Source organism: Neocloeon triangulifer, unplaced genomic scaffold (assembly GCF_031216515.1).
Source record: "Neocloeon triangulifer isolate White Clay Creek 2 clone unplaced genomic scaffold, ASM3121651v1 ptg000015l, whole genome shotgun sequence".
In the NCBI taxonomy this organism is placed as follows: domain Eukaryota; kingdom Metazoa; phylum Arthropoda; class Insecta; order Ephemeroptera; family Baetidae; genus Neocloeon; species Neocloeon triangulifer.
Window position 1 is genome coordinate 5,441,830 of NW_026775557.1, and position 19,318 is coordinate 5,461,147.

Genomic DNA, 19,318 nt, shown 5'->3' on the forward strand with positions numbered 1-19,318 from the left:
GTTGCATATCCATAGAATGATAATTAATGAAATGTACTACGGTGTAAAATCAACTGTGCAACAGATAATGCATCTTAATTAATTAGCTAATAAATTAATGAGCAATCATTTCTCACAATAGCAAAAAACTTTTAATCAACTCATTTGTCATTAGAAAAACATTTTTTTTAATCTCCCTGAATTTTTAATGTGCAAACTATTGTGAGTAATAATCGCCCACAGAAGTAGAGTAATCTAAAGTTTTTGTCTCTGCTAAGTTCTCTCTCCTGGATTACTCTTGATCAATTGTAGCATTTTTGTAGTGAGGACAGCAGTTTTGTCTGAATAAAGCAGCATTTTGAAAATGTTTCCGATCTGCGTTTTATTATATCTTTTACGAAAAGGGAAGCGTGTGTGCGAGTGGCATCCAGCACTGTATCAAGATCGGCAAGGCGTGAGGCTCCAATCAGTTCAGAGGAAAAAAATGTAAATTATCGTAGTATGACACTGCAGCATATTTTTGTAAGCGCATTTTCACTGGAGATTCTTCACAGACAGGAGCCGAAAAGCAACACAATTATTTGAGCTTCAAGTAACCCTGGGCGCAAATGAAAGCGTCATTCTTTTTAAATGAGAACAAATAAACATGAAGCAACAATAGAAATACAGTATACATATTATATCTTGTTTTTTTTCGTTCACCACCCTTCCGCAATGGAAGCGTGACTGGGGGCACAGTGGGCGTAAATGCAACATTTTTTTTTCAACGCAACACCATGAAGTGCTTTCACTTGCCTGCGGAAAGCACCATGTTCAGCCAGAGTTTCAAAGTGCGGATTCACTTAAGACTTTGCTTAAAAAAAATAATGAGTACAAATAAGTAAAAGTAATAGGGTGTTGCTCTCTGACAAGATTCCTTGCGTCCCTTGCTGTCAGCTGCAGACGTGCAAAAATCCACAGCTTGTGCGCCTCAGCCCCGACCACCGCACGCGTTTTGATTCTAGGATTGGATTGCCACCGCGCGATTCTGACTCGAATCGTGGCAAAAGCGCAAATTGCACACAAATAAAAGTTGGCTTCTGTGCTCGAATACAAGCAAAGACGGCGCGGGGTGACCAGGGCCGCTGGGCTTTGCTCCTCCCGCGTTCATTTTAAACAAGTAAGCAACATAAGTTATCAACTTGAAAATATAGACATAAAATATTTGAATATATATCAATCGCACGTGTGATATTGCTAATCAATCGAATGAAATAATATCGTCTCATTCCACAGTCCTTGTCAGCAGACGGCCGGCGTCCGTCTCATCGACGAGGCCCTAGCTCAGCAGCAGAGTCAGTCGTTTTTGATTGGGTCATTTGGGTGCGGGTTGCGAGGGGTGGAGGTGGTGGTGGCGCAGCTGCTCGGCGATCAACTCCTCTACCGTGCGTCGGTCCAGCTCATTCACAAACCCAAAATGCACCAGCTCTTGCGCGAGCACGCCGGCCGAGTCACTCGCTAGCACCGGACACGTCAACTGCCGGTTCATCTTGTCGTCCATGCGCAGCAGCAGCGTCATTTGCAAGTCATTCGTCGTCACAGCCTCGTCGCGCCGCTTCACCGAGCACATCATGGTGACCACGCGTCGCGCCTCCACGTCCACCGGCTCCGGACTCAGTGACTTGACCGACTCGGCCGTCACCTCCGGCGACGCCGCGCGCGTCCGAGGCGCCGCAAACACCGTCAGCGGGTAGATCCCGTATTTGACGTCCTCCAGGTACTTGCCCAACCGCTCAGAGTGCGCCAGTTCCTTTAAAATCAAACAGTAAAAAATCTGAATTGTTAAAAAGCAAAACATTTATTTATATTGATTATGCTGAAATGGTTGAAAAGTTAAAAAATTAAAGCTCAATCACTAGCAGATTTGTATCAAAGTTTTAAACCTTGTTTTAAGTAAAAGCTTGATATTATTCAATTATTCATAATTCCAGTTTTCTCAAATCATTATATTTTGTTTGATATCTTAATAGAAATTGCACCTACAAAAAAAATTATGTAAAAGAAAACGCATCACTATTAATTTTGAATTTTTTGGCAGGAATCTGTTCTTCAGAAAAATAATTAGGTATTCTTCGCACATAAAATTTTAAAATCACAAATCCCTCATCAAAAGACAAAAGATCCTATTTGATTGATCAAAATTGATGTGGACCTGGTATAGGATGCGTCGGCCGTTGGCCTCTGCGAAGAGGGCGTTGGGTGGCCGCTCGTGGCCCTCGGGGAGGCCGTCGGTATATTTAGCGACAAGGTGGGCCGCGAGCAGCTTTAGGGGGTGCACATCAAAAAGGAGGGGGTGCAGCAGCAGCTGCCGGGCGCTGGGGCGGCGCGCAGGGTCACGGCACAGGCACTGCCTGATCAGATCTTTTTGCTTCGAGTCCTCGAGGCTGTCAATGGTGCGCTCTATCTGCTCATCCGTCACGGCCACAGCCTGCTCCCCAGCAATCTCCAGCGCCGCCATTTCCAGGGCGCACATGCCAAACGCGTATATGTCGGCCGCCGGCGTAATCGGTGCGCTCGATCCGTACTCTGGCGCAAGGAAGTGCGTGTTCCTTGCCATTCCCTGGCACGTCTTCACATGGTGGTTGATGGCGTCCGGCGCCACCGACCCAATTTTTACCTGAAAATTAATTAAATTTATAGAATTTAATTTTATCTTTCAAGAAAAAAGGGTACTTATTGGCAAATGCAAAATTTCCACAATTTCAAAAGTATCTTTTCTAATCAATATAATGCTATATTTATGCTTTTAAACTAATTAACACAATATTAAATTGTTAAAGTATCATTATTGTGTGTATGTGTGTGCCACACAATAACCATTAATGAGAGGCAAGCCAAAAAATTAATTATTAGTAAGAATTAAATGTTTTATTGTACAAACTCCTAATTTTAAGATTAAATTTAGCTGTAGACAGCTATAACTGTGCGCAATAAAGCTATCTCTATTTTCATGTGCAATTTTTTACAATTAATTGCATAAAAAAAGTTGTTGATAAAAAGGAGTAGAGAAAGTGATGTTTGTTTTTTGAAAAAAATTTTGTGTTTCGTCAGCTACGTGGAGAAATGGCCACTCGCAGCAATGTTTCGACAATTTAAAACATTGTTGCCAGTGGTCATTTGTCCACATAGCCGACGATACATTTTTTAGGACTGACCAGTCCATTGTGCTGAATGAAGATGGTGTCGCAGGTGAGATTGCCATGCACAATGGGCGGCGAGCAGGAGTGGAGGTAGCCAAGCGCCGAGAGGATCTGGGTGCACCACCGCTTCCACGACTGCAGTGGCAGTTTCTTGAGGTTGCGCTTGGTGCGCTTCAGGAAGTGCTTGAGTGAACCACTGCTCATGTACTCGGTGATGAAGATGACGCGCGGTTTGTCATTGTGCGTGTCTGTCCAGTAACGGTGGAACTTGACAATGTTAGGGTGCTCCAGCTGTGTCAGGCTCTCGAAGACCACCTGGATCTTGTCCTCCTGCAGCTTAAAGTTTTTTCGCTCTGAGAACTGCACCTCGTTCCACACCACCTTGAAACATTTCATATTCACTTTGGATTTTCATTTTGTTTTTTTAATTTAGTACTTCGACGCCCTCCTCGGTGTCCATGGCGAGAAAGGCCCAGTCAATGCCGGGCACATCGCGCTGCTCGACTTCCTCACGCCGCTTCAGCCACCGACCACAAGGTGACTCCTCGAGGATCTCACTCTCGTCCTCAGAGTCTTCGCCGCTTTCCCGCATGCTCTGCTTTTGCTGTTGGCTCCGACTCGCTTCTGCCGCGCCGCCTGACGGCATCGCTCGATCAACCCGCTGAAAAATTTATACTCGGGTTAAAATATTTCAAAAATATATACACATGACTATAAAAATATTTATGTATGCAGGAAGAGTGAATCAACTGGCTTCAATCGGTGATTCACTCTCGTGGAGGGACCTTGGGCTTGATGTGAACGCACAGAGACCATCTCACGTTACACACACTAGGGCAGGGTCCGTCCACCATTAATTCATTTATCTCCTTGAGTTTCCATCAATTTTGTTATTACTTGATCCGGGGCCCAGATAAAATGGAATTAAGGCCCGAATGGAAAGAAAACAAAATATATTTTCTAAAAGGGGAAAAGGAGCCCTCCTGACGAGACTGGGTTCGGCCCTGGACTCAAGGCCGCGCTGAGTCGCGGTTCGCCGAGGAGCACTTAGCCGCGGCGGAAACAGAAAACCTGAATGTGAGCCGAAAAAGTTGCGATCCTTAGAGAGAGACAACGCGATTTGTTTGGCCGACGTCTCCGACAGCTTGCCAATTACCTGAGGTGTACAACAACCAGACACTGGGTGTTTTCTCGTAGCAATCAAACATCGAAATCAGCTGGCAATGAAGACCACGGCGAGAAACAGGGTAGTGCAGAGAGGAGCCGTGTCTTTCTACATTCTATATACATCAATTATTCGCAACTTTGCTAACAGCCACAGCAAAATAGAACAATATTTGTATATACAACAATATTTAAAAACAGCATTTACTTATTATGCAGATATAATGATTAAATATATAATTAACTTCTATAATAAAGAAGCGCCTGTGAATAACCCTCAGGGCGGTGGCTATTGTTACGCCCTCTAATTAGAAATAACAAAAGAAGCGCGAAAAGTTAAATCTTCGACTGCAGCATGGCTCATCGCGACCATTTCCACTATATTAGATATCATTTTTGATTTTCATTTCTCCACTTTGTTTAAAATCTCTATTTATTTATAATTGATATTCAAAATTTAAGGTACTTATGCTCATAAGGGTTTTTTAAACGTAAGATTTATTAATCAAACAAATTTTTTTATAATTGATCATGATTGTTTTATAATGTTTATTTCCAATTTAAATAAATACAGGGAAAAATATGACAGCAAAAATTATGAAATAATTAATTATTGACGTTTCAAGAAAAAGTTAAGCCATCATTATAAAAACCCTGCAAGAAATTCCAATAATACTGATGAATGTTCTAGAAAAAGCTTTACTATTTAATTTCTATGATAGTTAAATAGACATGAAAATTACAAAAAATGTCACATACAATTGGCAATTTGCGACAATCAAAGTCAAATCAGCACGTTAAAATGAGCCGATTGAAACTTGGTGCCAGTCACTTGTTAGCGAAATTCAAACAGCAGGCCGTCTCATGGTGCCACAGAAGGTGGTTTTGAAAAAATCTGTAGTTACAGGCGCCAAAACCGACCAGGGTTATAGGCGTAGACTGACTCCAGAAACTAAAGCGAGTCTCCACTGTTCCAAGCATGCTATATCACGTTGGCTCCAAATTATTAGAAAACTCGAGACTCTATCTTATTAAAAAAAGTTTGACCGACGCGAGTGACAAGGCAATATTTTATGGGAGCCAACAGCAAGATCTCAACGTCCCAGCGGTCGATAGTCAACCCATCTCACTCCGGACGGGGAACCACGAGCCAAGTTTCGTGGCGGAGCCCGGCGATCAGGGGACTAAGCCACACGTAGACGGAGACGGTGGTCAGGCCCGCGACGCGGCTCCCTACGGGGCCACCTCGACTGTGACCTGACCTCGCCCCCAGGGCCCAGACCCCGTCAACTGACTGATTGTGGGCAGGCAGAGCCATACCTCAGTGGTCGACAGGCAAAGTCCGGCATGTTCCCCAGGGGTGAGGGCTCCGATGTGGACGAGGCCAATGACGTAGCCTCTCTGAGTCCACACTGCACCTTCAAGTGCAGGCCCCCGGTCCCACGTAGCCCAGGGGCGGCACGTTGGCCCTGGACCCGCTCCCGCGGGGGGTCCACTAGACCATGCCACCCCCAGGATCTGCATCCGTCCGGGCTGTCCGGCGTCTTCTTCTTCTCCAGGCCGTCTGCTTCTTCAGCAAGCCATCTGCTTCTGCGCCAGGCCATCTTCTTCTTCACCAGGCCATCTGCTTCCAGGAGTACGTTTCTCTTCTCTCTTCACCTGCCTAACGGGACCCGAACTCTAACGCGATGATTAATTCATTTCTATACGACGATTAGCTTGCGACGATTGCGTAAATTTCTCTCGATTTTCTTTTCCGGACGAAGACGAATAGATTAACATGATGATTTTAGACTTTCCGCGGATAGTGGAACGATTTAAGATCTTCTCGTAGGTTGGACGAACGCAACTTCTCTGCCTAGCCAGTCATGGAATTACTTCGGTTCTCGATAAGCCCCACTCGGATGCATGTGTGAACGGACTGCCTTCAGCTCGCGGTTATGACGACCGGGACTCTCGGGAGTGGAAAACGCTCTCAGGAAAGACAAGGGCCCAATGACTACGCGCGACTTTGTTCAAAGGCTCGGATCAGCTAACGCTCAACAACCTGCAAATGGAAGCAGCTGAAAAAATAGAAATTAGTACCCCCCACTCTACCCTGCCTACATAATGTTCTAAAAAACCAGAATCGCTAGTTGGGCCGTCGTTCTCTATATTTGGGCCACGAAGTACGAAAAGGATTGCAGGAGCTTGCTTCCGCGTGTCTGGAATAGGGACTTGGTGCTAAGCGCGCCGCGCGTCGATCGAAGTGTTACGGTTCCTATTTTTGAGGGATGCTCCATAGCTGAAGGGTCTTGTCCGGGGATGTTTCTCCCTATCACAAAAGCTCTTTAATCGAAAATACCCCCCCAACCCAAGTTCCATCCTTATCCGGATCAGGGATGTTTTAAACTGGCTCCAGTCGTATCTAGCATCGCAGCTATGGCAGGAGGTCCCTCCAACAAATAATGCTGTCTTCGCAATAAGTAGACGCTACTGTAACCGCAGAAATAATTAGCCAATCCCCTCCCTCCTTGCATATCATCCTTATCCATAAGTTATTCACGCTCATTAAGTTGGAGACCATCTTCTCTACGATTCTTTTATGCAGTCATTACACGGATAGTGGCTGTGCTGAAACCTCACAAATTAGATATATAACTCTTTCCGCTACCCGAAGAGGCATTTCTATCGCAATCTTTCGTGACGTCCGGCAAGGAGAAACAATAAATATAAGGCAATCGCAATTCCGGGTGCATTTCCATCTCGAATCAGTAATACTGGTCAGGACCATCTATCTCGACAGAATACGGTTGTGAGGCTTAAGCTTATTCCTTACGTGCAAGGTTAACAATTGTCGCGCGTGATCTTCAATTTTTCGCAGCAAAAAATGTTTTAGGGGCAGCAAACTCTCTAAAATGCAAAAAGATTAGTCTATTCCCCACCCTTCCCAAATTGGTTTGTTAAATATCCAGATATCACTTAAAATGAGGGAATCATGTAGAATAAACTGTATGCAGCACTTATGCCATCTTTCAAATCGGTCTTCCAAGCATTACCTGTAGAATCTAAAAGCGTAAGGAGCACATATGGAATCGTGCTGTCAATTATCAGGAAAATTCCTAGAGGTGGGTTCAAAACAAGCGGCGCGTGTGCACTGCAATCAGCAGATTAGACTTCAGAAAACCCTACCCTTGCTGGAATTTATGTAGCCGAGGAATAATTCCTGTATATAAAGGCAAGCGGACTTTCTCAGGTTCTGCATTCATCAACTCGAGTGACTTCAAAATCCTATAAAATAGAGTTAGGGGCAACAATTGTGCTACCTGTTCTCAAATTTTCCGGCAACTTGTTATCAATTCTGTTTTCAACAGCATAAAATACGACGGCAATTTTCTTAGCCAAGCGATATCCAATCATGAAGAGTCTGGGATCAAAATTCTGTTAGACGACCCAACCCTTCTTATACCCAATTTTTAACAAGACAGCTTATCATATACGACGCGCTTCAAGCTTTTGATGTCAATTCTCTGGATAACTCCTCAAGGCAGTTGAGGCCAGTTCAAAATAAGACGCCCGTACACACTGCAATCAGCAGATTATAACTCAGGTAACCCTACCCTAGCTGGAATTTATGTAGTCGAGGAATTTTCACTCCAGTATATAGGCTAATGGACTTTGACAGGTTCTTCGTTCTTCAAAACAGGAATTGAATGCGCGCATGTCTTGATCATCCTATAAAAACAATTAAAGGGGCAACCATGTTCTACCTGTTCTGCTTTCGTTTCAGCAACTTGTTATCGGATCTGCTTTCTACAGCATGATATGTTTATGGAAATTTCTTTGTCGAGCGATATCCAATCATCAAATCTGGGATCAAAATTCTGTTAGACACCCCAACCCTTGTATCACCCGTGTAAATAAACAGCTTATCATATACAACGCGCTTAAAACTTGGCATTTTCTGCTTAATTCCAACTGATGTATCATATTAAATCTGGAGCAAAGCTTAGCAATTGGCCTAAAAGAGCAAAAACTTGATTAGTTTACCCCCCATAACCCTATGCAACCGTTTGATGACTGCCCATTTTCTGTATATTCATTCAGTCGTAAGAAGCGCAAGTAGGAAAGCATTTCGCTAAGTTCGGCCTAGTCTCGGGGCTCGTTTAACTGCAAAATTCGAATTGAATTTATCTCTACACCGACTCACTCGAATAGTCGCATTTGCGGCATTATCCCGACGATATTTAAATGAATATGAAGATTCAATCAATCTAAGCCATTAAGGGTTGTCAACTAGGGGCGTACTCAAGACTCCTAAAACAAACATAGATATATCTTAGCATTTACTCGTGTATAACTATGGGAAATCAAACCTGTGAAATATTATATGTAGCTGGAAATTGTTGATTGACGGCGAATCCTGAATCAGAGAAGAGTCAGTTGAAGACTTAAGTTTTTTTCTTACAGGCGCAATGCCAAAGATGAGTTTGTGGATCTGTTAAAAGAATAAAAAAAATTTTGAGTGTACCGTAACAATCAACAGCATGCAAGTAGGTCAATGGAAAACAGAAATATTGAGCGACATTGTCCCACAAAAATTCCATAACAAGAATAAAACATGATATAAATATCTCTCACTGAGATGAGGAAACTAGGAATCAGCTCTAGTGACGTTGAAGTTAGTCATTTTCGCATTAAATTAGCATGATGCAAGCAACTGGAAAAATGCTGCTCCTGGTGACGCAGCAAAAATAACACGTCTTCACACGGCCATTATGAAACCGCACAAAAAAAATTAAAAATTAAATATAAGAATGAATTCCAAATTGTAATATATGATCGCATTATATGTATGTGGGATTATGAAATAATAACAAATTCAATTAAGCTTAGATGTTCAACGGAAGCTTTTACAACGTAAGTCAACTGCGAATAAATCGCCCAAGAACTCGAAAAATTAAGAAATCAGAATTATTTTAGGTACATTAATCTTAAAGCTTATACTTTGATAGCAAATTCGTGTAAAATAAGTACCGCAAAGTCGAGGCGTAGAAATGAGCACAAGGTTACGACATGACCGATTTAGAAATAGACGCCATCAACGTCACCCACGCGACGCTATTTAAAATTTCGGACGAAATTCCTATGCAATCCGCGATTAAAATTTAAATTTAACGTTAAAATTTGAATAGTCTGGCGGCGGACAGTTATATAACTTGAATTATGTCGAATCAGCTTCCATTCAATACAAAAACTAAGTCTATAGAATGTTCCATGAACGGTACTTTCTCCATTATGGTCGCCGCCATTTTGACTTCAGCAACGATCACGTCGAGAATTCGCAAACGCAATTTGCTTAATATCCTTAAAATGTTTGAAAATATGCCGAAAAAATACATTCTCCAGACAAATTAATTAGAGCTTAAAAGATAGTTACCATAACTGAGGATTATCGCCGCAATTTCAGCAGAATTCCTGCTCCCAAAAGTGGAGAGAAGATTTGAATGCGTCTGCAGGCGCTCGTTGCAAGTTCGAAAGTGACGAAAAATTAAACATGGCCGACAAGAGTCAAGTGAAGCAAAGCAAAACGAGTGTCAGCCAATCACGATTTAAAGATTTATATTGGCAACAATGACATCCGATAAAAAAGCGCTCCTTGTTCAACTAATTTTGCGATTCTTTCATTTTAATTGATTCATGAATAATTAAAAATTGAATATGGCTCAAACAATATAAATTATTTTATGTTGGAATCTTTATTTTTTAAATTTTTTTCTGTTAATTCGCGATATCTGTTGTATTGGCATGTTGGTTAACTTGGCTGGCTCACCGGCAAGGCGACCGGTAATTTTGATTTTGCACATTGAAAAATTTCGTGTTTCGTTTGTGCATCGAAGCTGTCGAAACGTCGAAAGCAAGGCCACAAGTAAACAATTGCAGCTGAAATAATCTTTAAACTTTTAACTTACATATTGTCGCAAAGAAGATTTTGTCGGTACATATATAATTTTTACCATAAGGCAGAGGGCAGAAGGCAACTTTGAGAGAGATTAAAAATCCAGAGTCCTTTGTTTTTTATGTACACACAAAACATAGGTTTTGTACAAAAAAGATTACAACAAAGATTTTTCTTCCGCAACATTTTTAATTAACGTGTTTCCGATTTTTAATAGCTCTGAAACATCATGGAGCTGAACGATGGAAACTTGCAGACGCTGTCTGGGTACTTGCTGCAGACATTGTCACCGGATGCCGCCATCCGAAAACCTGCTGAAAAGTTTCTTGAATCGGTTGAAGCTAATAAAAACTACCCTCTGTTGCTGCTGCACCTGGTCAACAACCAAGAAATCGACCTTAGCATCAGGACTTCAGGTGCTATTGCTTTCAAGAACTTTATTAAAAGAAACTGGGAAATAGTAAGGCATCAATTAAATAAATTATTATTCAATTTGTATACAAAATCTACTATTACAGCGTGATGATGAGGCAAACAAAATTCACGAGGAGGACCGGCAGCAGGTGAAAGCTTACATTGTGGACCTTATGCTGGGATCGCCAAGGAACATTCAGAAGCAGCTGAGTGACGCTATTTCCATTATTGGCAAGTTCGACTTCCCTAGCAAGTGGCAGGACCTGCTAACCAAACTTAGCGAGAAGTGTCAAAGCAGTAGGTTTTCAATTTTATTTTTTAGCACTTAGAGTATGTCTATGTCTATAATCATTTTTGTTCAGCTGACTTCAACATCATAAATGGAGTGATGCACACGGCGCATTCGCTCTTTAAGAGATACAGATACGAGTTCAAGTCGCAGGAGCTGTGGATAGAAATTAAATTTGTGCTTGATGGATTTGCCAAAACACTCACAGAACTATTCTCGGTACCTGTTGTAGTATACATGCTTTTGACGATGACTAAATAATTGTTAATTTAGAAAACTGTTGAATTGACTGCAATGCATAAAAGCAGCCCTGACGCTCTCAGGACACTTTACAGCACACTGACCATTATGTGCAAAGTGTTTCACTCTTTGAATTACCAGGTAAGGTTTTTACATTTCTGGTAGAGTTTTAATCGATACATATAAAATATTTCAGGATTTGCCTGAGCACTTTGAGGACAACATTTCCCTTTGGATGGGCCACTTCCACACACTTTTGAATGTACAAGAACCCAGCTTAGAAACTGAAGTGAGAAACCTAATGTTTAAATCAAGCCTGTCTTGGGCTATCAAAAAAGTAGTCACAAATTACCATTAATTCTGTTTTTCCATATTCTTTTTGTTAAAAGGTGTTTAAAAATTATAATTATATTTAAACATTTAGGTTTTAGAGTATTTTAAAGTATCCAAATGTTCTGTTTTAAAGTGGATATTTACTTATTATTCATTTTTCTTGTGATTAATAACAGGGGGATGAAGAGGTGGGCATTATGCATGAGTTAAAGTCGGAGATCTGTGACAACATAGCGCTTTACGCTCGCAAGTACGATGAGGAGTTTTGCTCCTACCTTCCAGGTTTTGTGACAGACATTTGGAGTCTCCTGATAGCAACAGGACCACAGCCAAAGTTTGACTTGGTGGGTAAAATAGCCGTATTTTAATTATGGCTCTGATTTGTGGTCTTGTGCAGCTTGTGAGCAATGCACTGCAGTTCCTAGCGTCCGTTGCTGACCGGCACAACTACAGCAAGCTATTTGAGGATGCAAACGCTCTTAGCAGTATCTGTGAGAAGGTGGTCATTCCAAACATGGAGTTCCGCGTGTCTGACGAGGAGCTGTTTGAGGACAATCCAGAGGAGTACATAAGGCGAGACATTGAGGGCTCAGACGTGGACACTCGACGCAGGGCTGCCTGTGATTTGGTCAGGGCTTTATCACGCTACTTTGAGGCCAAGATGACAGAGATTTTTTCTAACTACGTGATGGCAATGCTGGCCAAGTATGCTGAGCAGCCAAATGCCAACTGGAAGTGCAAGGACTCGGCCATCTACATGGTCACTTCGCTGGCAGCCAAGGGCCAGACCCAGCGTTCTGGCATCACTCAGATAAACGAGCTTGTCGACCTCACTGACTTTTGCGCCAAGCATATTATCCCTGAGCTGGACAATCCTGATGGTATAAATAATATTTATCTTGATACTTAAGAAAATACTAAATAATAATTTTTTTCTATCTTTTTATCTTAATAAACTTTTTCAAAATTTCAGTAAACCAGCTGCCTGTGATCAAGGCAGACTGCATCAAATACTTGATGATCTTCCGCAGTCAGATGCCAGGCCAAGTCATGCTTGGGGTTATTCCTAAGCTTGTCAACCTGCTACGAGCCTCTCCTCCCGTTGTCCACAACTATGCAGCCATCACCATTGAAAAAATTCTCTTGCTCAGAGGCCCAGACAATGTCGCCCTGTAAGTTTTTTCTGCTTAAAATCACCCATCATATATTTTTTCAATGTTAATTTTTTTGATAAATAGGGTGTCTAGTGAACTACTCGCCCCTGTGGCCAGTCAGCTCTTTGCCAATTTGTTTGCTGTGACTAGCATTGCTGGTGCTGAAGAAAACGAATATGCCATGAAAGGTTAGCTCAAAAATGTAACATTTTTATAGCGATTACCATGTAATATAATAATATCTAATTTACTCCCCATGCGAGCAATAGGAATATTTATCTAAAAATTTCCTCTTATAGCTGTTATGCGAAGTTTCTCAACTCTCCAAGACAAAGTGATTCCATTCTTGCCAGAGATATTGACAAAGTTGACAGAGCGGCTGGCTATAACAGCTAAAAACCCAAGCAAGCCCCATTTCAACCATTACTTGTTTGAGACACTTAGCTTGGCCATCAGGATTGTGTGCAAGTCTAACCCCGAGGCTGTACCCAGCTTCGAGCAGGTGCTCTTTCCGATCTTCCAGGATATTCTCCAGCAAGATGTCCAGGGTAATAAACACCACTAAAAACATATTCACAAAAAACTTAAATTAACTGAAAATTCAGAATTTGTACCTTACGTATTTCAACTGCTGTCGCTGCTACTGGAACTGCGACCACCAGGCAACATTCCAGAGCCATACATGGCCCTGTTTCCTTGCCTGCTAATGCCTGTGCTTTACGAGCGTCCTGGCAACATTGGACCTCTTGTTCGTCTTCTGCAAGCTTTTATCAGCAGAGGCGCCACGCAGATCTCCGCCGAGCAGCTTGTGAGAAATTATCTGAGCTTACTTTTTCTTACAAAATCAAAATTTTCATCAAAACACTTTTTAACAATTTAATGTAATCTTATAATCTACTATTTTAAAATTTTTTATTTATCATACATATCATTACAATTTAATCATTGAATTTGTGAACAGCCACCCCTGCTGGGAATATTCCAAAAGCTGATAGCGTCCAAAGCCAATGATCATGAGGGTTTCTACCTAGTGCAAACCATTCTTGAACACTTCCCCATGTAAGTCCAAACTTCTTTTGGTTGAATCCCATTTAAAATTTGATAATTTCTAGTTCTGCAATGGAGCAGTACATAAGGCAGATCTTTTTGATCCTCTTCCAGCGATTGTCCTCCTCAAAGACGACCAAGTTCATCAAGAATTTCATTGTCTTTCTGTGCTTATTCTCTGTGAAGTATGGCGCAAGCAGATTGGTAGAGATAGTTGATGGTCTGCAGGCGCAAATGTTTGGCATGGTGTTGGAGCGGATCATTATTCCTGACCTGCAAAAGGTCTCGGGGCAGATGGAGAAGAAAATTGCTTCTGCTGGTATGGTTGCCATCCTCTGCGATTGCCCTCCGCTTGTTGATGGAAAATACTCTCAGTTTTGGTATTTAATGATCATTTTCATGTTAAAAATATTTAATTTTATTTAATACAGGGCCCCTGTGCTGGAAGCCCTTTTAAAACTATTTGAGCTGCCGGAGGATGAAAGTTTGCTGCCTGATGACCACTTCATTGAAGTAGATGACACTCCAGGATACCAGGCAGCCTACTCAAAGCTAGCCTTTGCGGGTGACAGGGTCCAGAGCAGTATCCCAGGTTAATTGTTGCAAATTATTATTTTTTTGTAATTGAGTAATCAATTTTTGTTCAACATTTGCAGATATCAACAACCCTCAAATTCACCTGGCTAACTGTCTGCAAAAACTGACGCTGGTTTATCCTGGTCGTTTAGGGCCAATCATCTCTCAAGGGCTGCAAGCAGATGCCCAACTTGTACTCAACAGATATCTCCAACTGGCAAACGTGTCACTCAGTTAAACAATGCATTTCTTTACTTTGCACCATAGGATAACAGAAGAAAAGAGAAATGAAAGACTTTTTCACACTGGATTACTTTGTTTAAATTAAAACTTATAAAACGCAGTCATGCCTTGTACGTCGAGTAGCTAAAGGGGCTTATCAAGAGGGGTACGCAATACTTCTGGTTCGGGTCAGCCAGATCGACAGTTAGCTGTAAGTTTAGATAGACAAATAATTAATCTCATTTGATAAACTAGCACTTTGTACCTCCACAACTGGGTAGAAACAATCTTGGTTTCTGATGGTGTAGTACTGGCTAAGGGCGTACTGCAGCTTGTACCGTCCAGCTGTCATCGTGTCTGCACTGAGAAGGTCGTTACATCGACCGTCTGCGTCAGTTACACTAAATAATATTGGAACATTTTAACACCTTAATCTTCGGAGAAGAAATCAAACCTTTCAGTAATGAGAGTCCATCGGCTGTCCTTTAATTTATATAGGGCGACAACCAGTCCGATGGCAGGGCTGCCCTTGATGGTGTCCAGAACATGAGTTGATAAGGGCCCTAGGTTGGTCACTACCTTCAGGCGCTTGGTGTGGGAGATTGGATCCATGATGACCTGAATTTTTCAATATGCATTTTATTTTTTACTGTTTTAGACAAAAAATCTTGTTAGCGTTACGGTGACAGTCTCCATTTCTTCCTCGGCTTCTGCTGTAGGTTGTTGGGCAGCAGTGACTGGCTGAGCGGCAGCCTCAACATTTGGTACTGAGTCGGTTCTTTCAATGACGATAGCTTGGTCTTTCTCAGTCACTAGAATTTCGCCAAGCACTTGCTGCTGCTCCTCATTATTTTCTGGCTGTGTGTCATCAGTTTTGCTTTGTCCTTCAATTTCTGGTGCCGCTGATGCTGTCAGAGCCTGTAAAAAAATTAAATAATTATTAGAAGATTTAATTATAAATCCATTTTGACACCAACTTTTTCCTGTGCCCTTCGGACAGCAGCGTTGATCTTCTCAACATACTCTTTGGCGGCTTTGAGGTGGTTTCTGCACGAGGCATGTTTCAGCAGACCAGTAACGTGTGGCACTAATTTCTTCTGGCAGTATTTGCAGAACGCTTTGGCGTACTCTGGGTTCGTCGACGGTGCTTCGCTCAGCCAACCTGCCCAAAAACAATAATGAACATGTAATAATTTTGTGATCGAAACTTTTAATTGTGCACCTCTGAGCTGAGGGATTTTTTCCCACTTCTTGCGGTAATGCTGCAAATAGTTTTTATCTCGCTTTCCCGCGCTCATTACTTTACTCTTAAAATTTGGGTGTCTGAAAATTTTGTCCTGTTTCTGGTGTTGTCGAAAATTCGCTTGTACCAACACTTAGGCGAAAACACTGCAGTGAACGAAACCAATGGCGTCGCAGGCGGAATGCGCGCGACGGCTTGCGTTGATCGCGTTGCTTTTTGTCCTGTTGGCTGTCTTGACCCCAGGATGGTCGTTTCACTGTTGCCAACGGAGTGTTGAGGGTAAAAATCGAAATGTTTGTTTATATTTTTTTAAACACTAATTTCGTTGATGCTGGTGTTGGGACCGGTAACTAGAGGAAGGTCAGGGTCCCCAACACACTCTAGAAGGTGACCAGCTGCGTGACCCATGACCATATCGATCGTTGAATGAACTGAAATTTTGTTTTTAAATATCAAAAACCAAATCCTTCTTTCTGGTAATTTTTTTTGTAAAAATAATTTGTTTACATACAAATATATAAACTCACAATTTTTGTCACCGCATCGTTTTTTTTTTTTTTGTTTTTTTTTTTAATCTCATTAAATCTTCAGCTGACACTTGTTTACAGGAACATGCGTCTGAAATTCTACGTATCTCGATCTGCAAAATTTGAAGCAGCCTGGAGCAGTTATATTTGCAACTTTTGCTCGCCGAAAAAGTCCACCTGGTGATTTTATTATTAGTTAATTGATGAAATATGGAACCAAACACGGCCAGCCTTTTGGTCTACCGAGAGACCCAGGTAAAGTTTTTTTTAATGAAAAAACCTTCAATTTATAACGTTCCATTAAATAGGATCGCCTTGGTAGTGCAAATGTAAGGCAAAAACTGCATGTGACGAGATCTATGATAGAGCGTCTGGGTCTGGAAAAAGAGTTACTTGGTCACTCTGGCTGTGTCAACTGTCTTGAGTGGAACACCAAGGGAGAGTAATTTTTTCTCCTTTTACAATTGAAACAAAAATTCATTATTAATTTTTTTAAACATTTTTAAGCATTCTGGCGTCTGCTTCAGACGATGTGCAGGTTGTCCTGTGGGATCCGTATACATACAAACCGCTGAAAACAATCCGGACAGGTCACCAGGGGAATATCTTCTCTGTCAAAGTTCGCAAATAACTTAAAAATAATGTCGCCAGTGAGATAAAAATTATTTGCAGTTCCTTCCCCACTCTGGTGACCAAACGATCTTGACTGGAGCAGCCGACAACAAGGTTAGGGTGCACGATTTGACCCTGGATGAGCCACGGATGATATGTTCATGCCATGGCAATAGAGTCAAAAGAGTGGCCACAGCCCCAGATGAACCAAATCTATTCTGGAGCGCCGCCGAAGATGGATGTGTGATGTAAACGTTTTTCTAATTTTTTAATTTTTTATTAAATTCATTAATTGAAAAAAAAAACAGGCAATTTGATCTGCGGCAAGCACACCAGTGTAACACAGAGACAAGTGCCTCAATTCTGGTCAACTTGAACAATCACATGGGTGCTGGCGCAGAAGCCAAATGTCTTGCCATCAACCCCACCAGGCCAGAATTATTAGCGGTTGGAGCCAATGACCCTTTCGCTCGTTTGTACGACCGCAGAATGATCACCACAACCACAGTACCTGTAATTTTTTGCCCCTAATATAACTGAACTTTAACTTATTTTTACAAAATCAAGTTTCAATCTGGAACAAGCAACAGAAATTTGCCCTGGGGAAAACGGAATTTGCTGCAAGCCAGGGCTGGTCTTGGTGACGAAAATGAAAATATCCCAAGAGATTCAGTTAGATACTACTCACCAGGTTTTTTGTTTTTTAAATTTCCTTCTTGGTTTAATGTAAAAATAAAATGAAAACAGGTCACCTGCCTTCATTGGTGCCGAAGAATGGGAGGAGTTTCATGACATCTCCGTCTGCTGTAAGCACCTATCTCACCTTTAGTTCGGATGGAAATGAACTTCTCGTCAACCTTGGTGGCGAGCAGATTTACCTCTTTGACACATACATGCTTAGGAAACCCTATTCTTTCAAACTACCTCAGCAAGGTTTATAAAAAAAAAAATCATTTATAAATTCAGCTAACATAATTTTCTGCAGAAAAATCAAATCGCTGCCTATTTGTGCCTATTTCGGAGAAGGATATTCAAGAGAAGGTTGCTGCCTTAAAAGAAACAGTAAGTTAAGAATTTTCAGTGCAATTCCAAAACTTAATGCAATATTAACATTTTACTTTATGATATATTCATATTTTTTTTTAATTCAGGCCAATGGGTATTTCAAGAGCAGGAGCTATTTCAAGGCAGTGAAGATTTACAATGAGGCAATCGCCCTATGTCCCAACTCGGCAGTTCTGTACGCCAACAGGGCAGCGGCATTCATGAAGCGCAAGTGGGAAGGAGACGACTATGCCGCTTACAGGGACTGTGCCACCGCCCTGGCCCTGCAGCCTGACTATATGAAGGCTCACTTCCGCCTGATCAGCTGTCTCACAGCCTTGCACAAGCCGGACCTTGCCATCAAGAGTCTGGCAGAGTTTGCAGAAAAATTCCCAGATGAAATCCTCTCTTCCGAGTACAAGAAACTTGCTGGTGACATTGAAAGTGACCAGGAGTTGCTCAGCAAAATAGAAACAGGTTTTTAATGCAATTTTAGTTAGTCAAAAAATTGTGTGCATTTTTAAAATTTCAAGAAAACAAAGGTGATGCAGAAGAGGAAACCGAGAGTGTGCAGCAGGTGCGATCGAAGCAGTCTGACGTAGAAAAGATCTGGCGAGACGAGTCGAGCGACTACAAGTTGTTTTTCTGCGGCCACTGTAACACCACTACAGACATCAAGGAAGCTAACTTTTTTGGGAGGTGCTCAAATACACCCAACAATTGTTATTGTTAAAAATTAAACTAACCAAATTTTGTAGCAATGCTCAATATATTGTGGCTGGCTCGGACGACGGCTCGTTTTTCATCTGGGACAGACACACAACCAACATCATTAAAGTTCTGAAAGGAGACGATTCGATTGTTAACTGTCTCCAGCCGCATCCTTCGACCTGCCTATTGGCCACCAGCGGCATTGAATCGACTGTCAGACTTTGGAGTCCACGACCAGAAGTATATTTGAAAAACAAAATTTATATGCTTGAGGTTCAAGTCTTTATTTATAGAATGCCGAACCAGAGTCCCGAGAGGTGAAGGAGATGGAGGTGGCAGCAGTGTTGAACCAGAAGAGGATGAGGACTGATCCATTTGAGATGATGTTGTCCAACATGTCCGCCAGAGCCAATGAAGAAGGCGTTGAGGGACTCGCTGGAGTCTCTTGCAGACAGAGCTAACTGATGAATCAGTGATACATGGATAGTGTATCTAAATATTACATTATGAATGTTTTTCACTTTATTGCTGTTGTTTTTCATTAATATGTCATGTAAAGCAAAATGATAGTTAAAAAAACTCATTTTTTTCTTTATATTTTTACTTACCTACAAAAAAAGGCATGCTTTAGATTTCTCAACTGTAC

At 41.7% G+C, this 19,318-nt stretch overlaps 4 protein-coding genes and 1 long non-coding RNA gene across 10 annotated transcripts; 2 read left to right on the forward strand and 3 right to left on the reverse strand.

The window, feature by feature from the left end:
- Positions 1–342: 342 nt before the first annotated feature.
- Positions 343–4,591, reverse strand: LOC132202469 (nuclear receptor-binding protein homolog). Of its 3 annotated transcripts, none has more exons than XM_059629412.1 (5): positions 4,315–4,591; positions 3,595–3,819; positions 3,174–3,539; positions 2,171–2,635; positions 343–1,768 (listed from the first exon to the last, which is right to left on the reverse strand). In XM_059629412.1, the coding sequence occupies exons 2-5, from the start codon at positions 3,802–3,804 to the stop codon at positions 1,334–1,336; spliced, it is 1,476 nt and encodes a 491-aa protein (XP_059485395.1). In that variant the 5' UTR covers positions 3,805–3,819; positions 4,315–4,591; the 3' UTR covers positions 343–1,333. The 3 variants fall into 3 exon arrangements, with proteins under 3 accessions (XP_059485395.1, XP_059485396.1, XP_059485394.1); XM_059629413.1 differs by having other exon boundaries at positions 4,230–4,332; XM_059629411.1 differs by lacking the exon at positions 4,315–4,591 and adding an exon at positions 3,944–4,155.
- Positions 4,592–6,059: 1,468 nt separating this feature from the next.
- On the reverse strand, positions 6,060–9,877 carry LOC132202476 (uncharacterized). The gene is made up of 3 exons (XR_009442381.1): positions 9,742–9,877; positions 8,678–8,799; positions 6,060–8,618 (listed from the first exon to the last, which is right to left on the reverse strand). It is a non-coding gene; the product is annotated as an uncharacterized LOC132202476 (long non-coding RNA).
- Positions 9,878–10,102: 225 nt separating this feature from the next.
- On the forward strand, positions 10,103–14,621 carry LOC132202466 (exportin-2). Of its 2 annotated transcripts, none has more exons than XM_059629404.1 (16): positions 10,103–10,230; positions 10,478–10,720; positions 10,779–10,971; positions 11,037–11,182; positions 11,237–11,344; positions 11,400–11,492; positions 11,713–11,880; positions 11,934–12,417; positions 12,510–12,708; positions 12,775–12,878; positions 12,990–13,238; positions 13,296–13,498; positions 13,652–13,749; positions 13,803–14,117; positions 14,169–14,329; positions 14,394–14,621. In XM_059629404.1, exons 2-16 carry the CDS (start codon positions 10,490–10,492, stop codon positions 14,549–14,551), a joined length of 2,910 nt encoding a protein of 969 aa, XP_059485387.1. In that variant the 5' UTR covers positions 10,103–10,230; positions 10,478–10,489; the 3' UTR covers positions 14,552–14,621. The 2 variants fall into 2 exon arrangements, with proteins under 2 accessions (XP_059485387.1, XP_059485389.1); XM_059629406.1 differs by having other exon boundaries at positions 10,157–10,299.
- Positions 14,168–15,992, reverse strand: LOC132202473 (uncharacterized). Its single transcript, XM_059629419.1, has 6 exons — positions 15,758–15,992; positions 15,513–15,697; positions 15,217–15,453; positions 14,990–15,153; positions 14,801–14,936; positions 14,168–14,744 (listed from the first exon to the last, which is right to left on the reverse strand). The coding sequence occupies exons 1-6, from the start codon at positions 15,831–15,833 to the stop codon at positions 14,658–14,660; spliced, it is 885 nt and encodes a 294-aa protein (XP_059485402.1). The 5' UTR covers positions 15,834–15,992; the 3' UTR covers positions 14,168–14,657.
- Positions 15,959–19,298, forward strand: LOC132202467 (WD and tetratricopeptide repeats protein 1). Of its 3 annotated transcripts, none has more exons than XM_059629409.1 (13): positions 15,959–16,057; positions 16,387–16,560; positions 16,614–16,747; positions 16,813–16,924; positions 16,978–17,165; positions 17,226–17,430; positions 17,485–17,608; positions 17,665–17,850; positions 17,903–17,979; positions 18,069–18,438; positions 18,495–18,660; positions 18,720–18,912; positions 18,966–19,298. In XM_059629409.1, exons 2-13 carry the CDS (start codon positions 16,516–16,518, stop codon positions 19,131–19,133), a joined length of 1,968 nt encoding a protein of 655 aa, XP_059485392.1. In that variant the 5' UTR covers positions 15,959–16,057; positions 16,387–16,515; the 3' UTR covers positions 19,134–19,298. The 3 variants fall into 3 exon arrangements, with proteins under 3 accessions (XP_059485392.1, XP_059485391.1, XP_059485390.1); XM_059629408.1 differs by having other exon boundaries at positions 16,045–16,165; XM_059629407.1 differs by lacking the exon at positions 15,959–16,057 and adding an exon at positions 16,064–16,254.
- Positions 19,299–19,318: the final 20 nt, after the last annotated feature.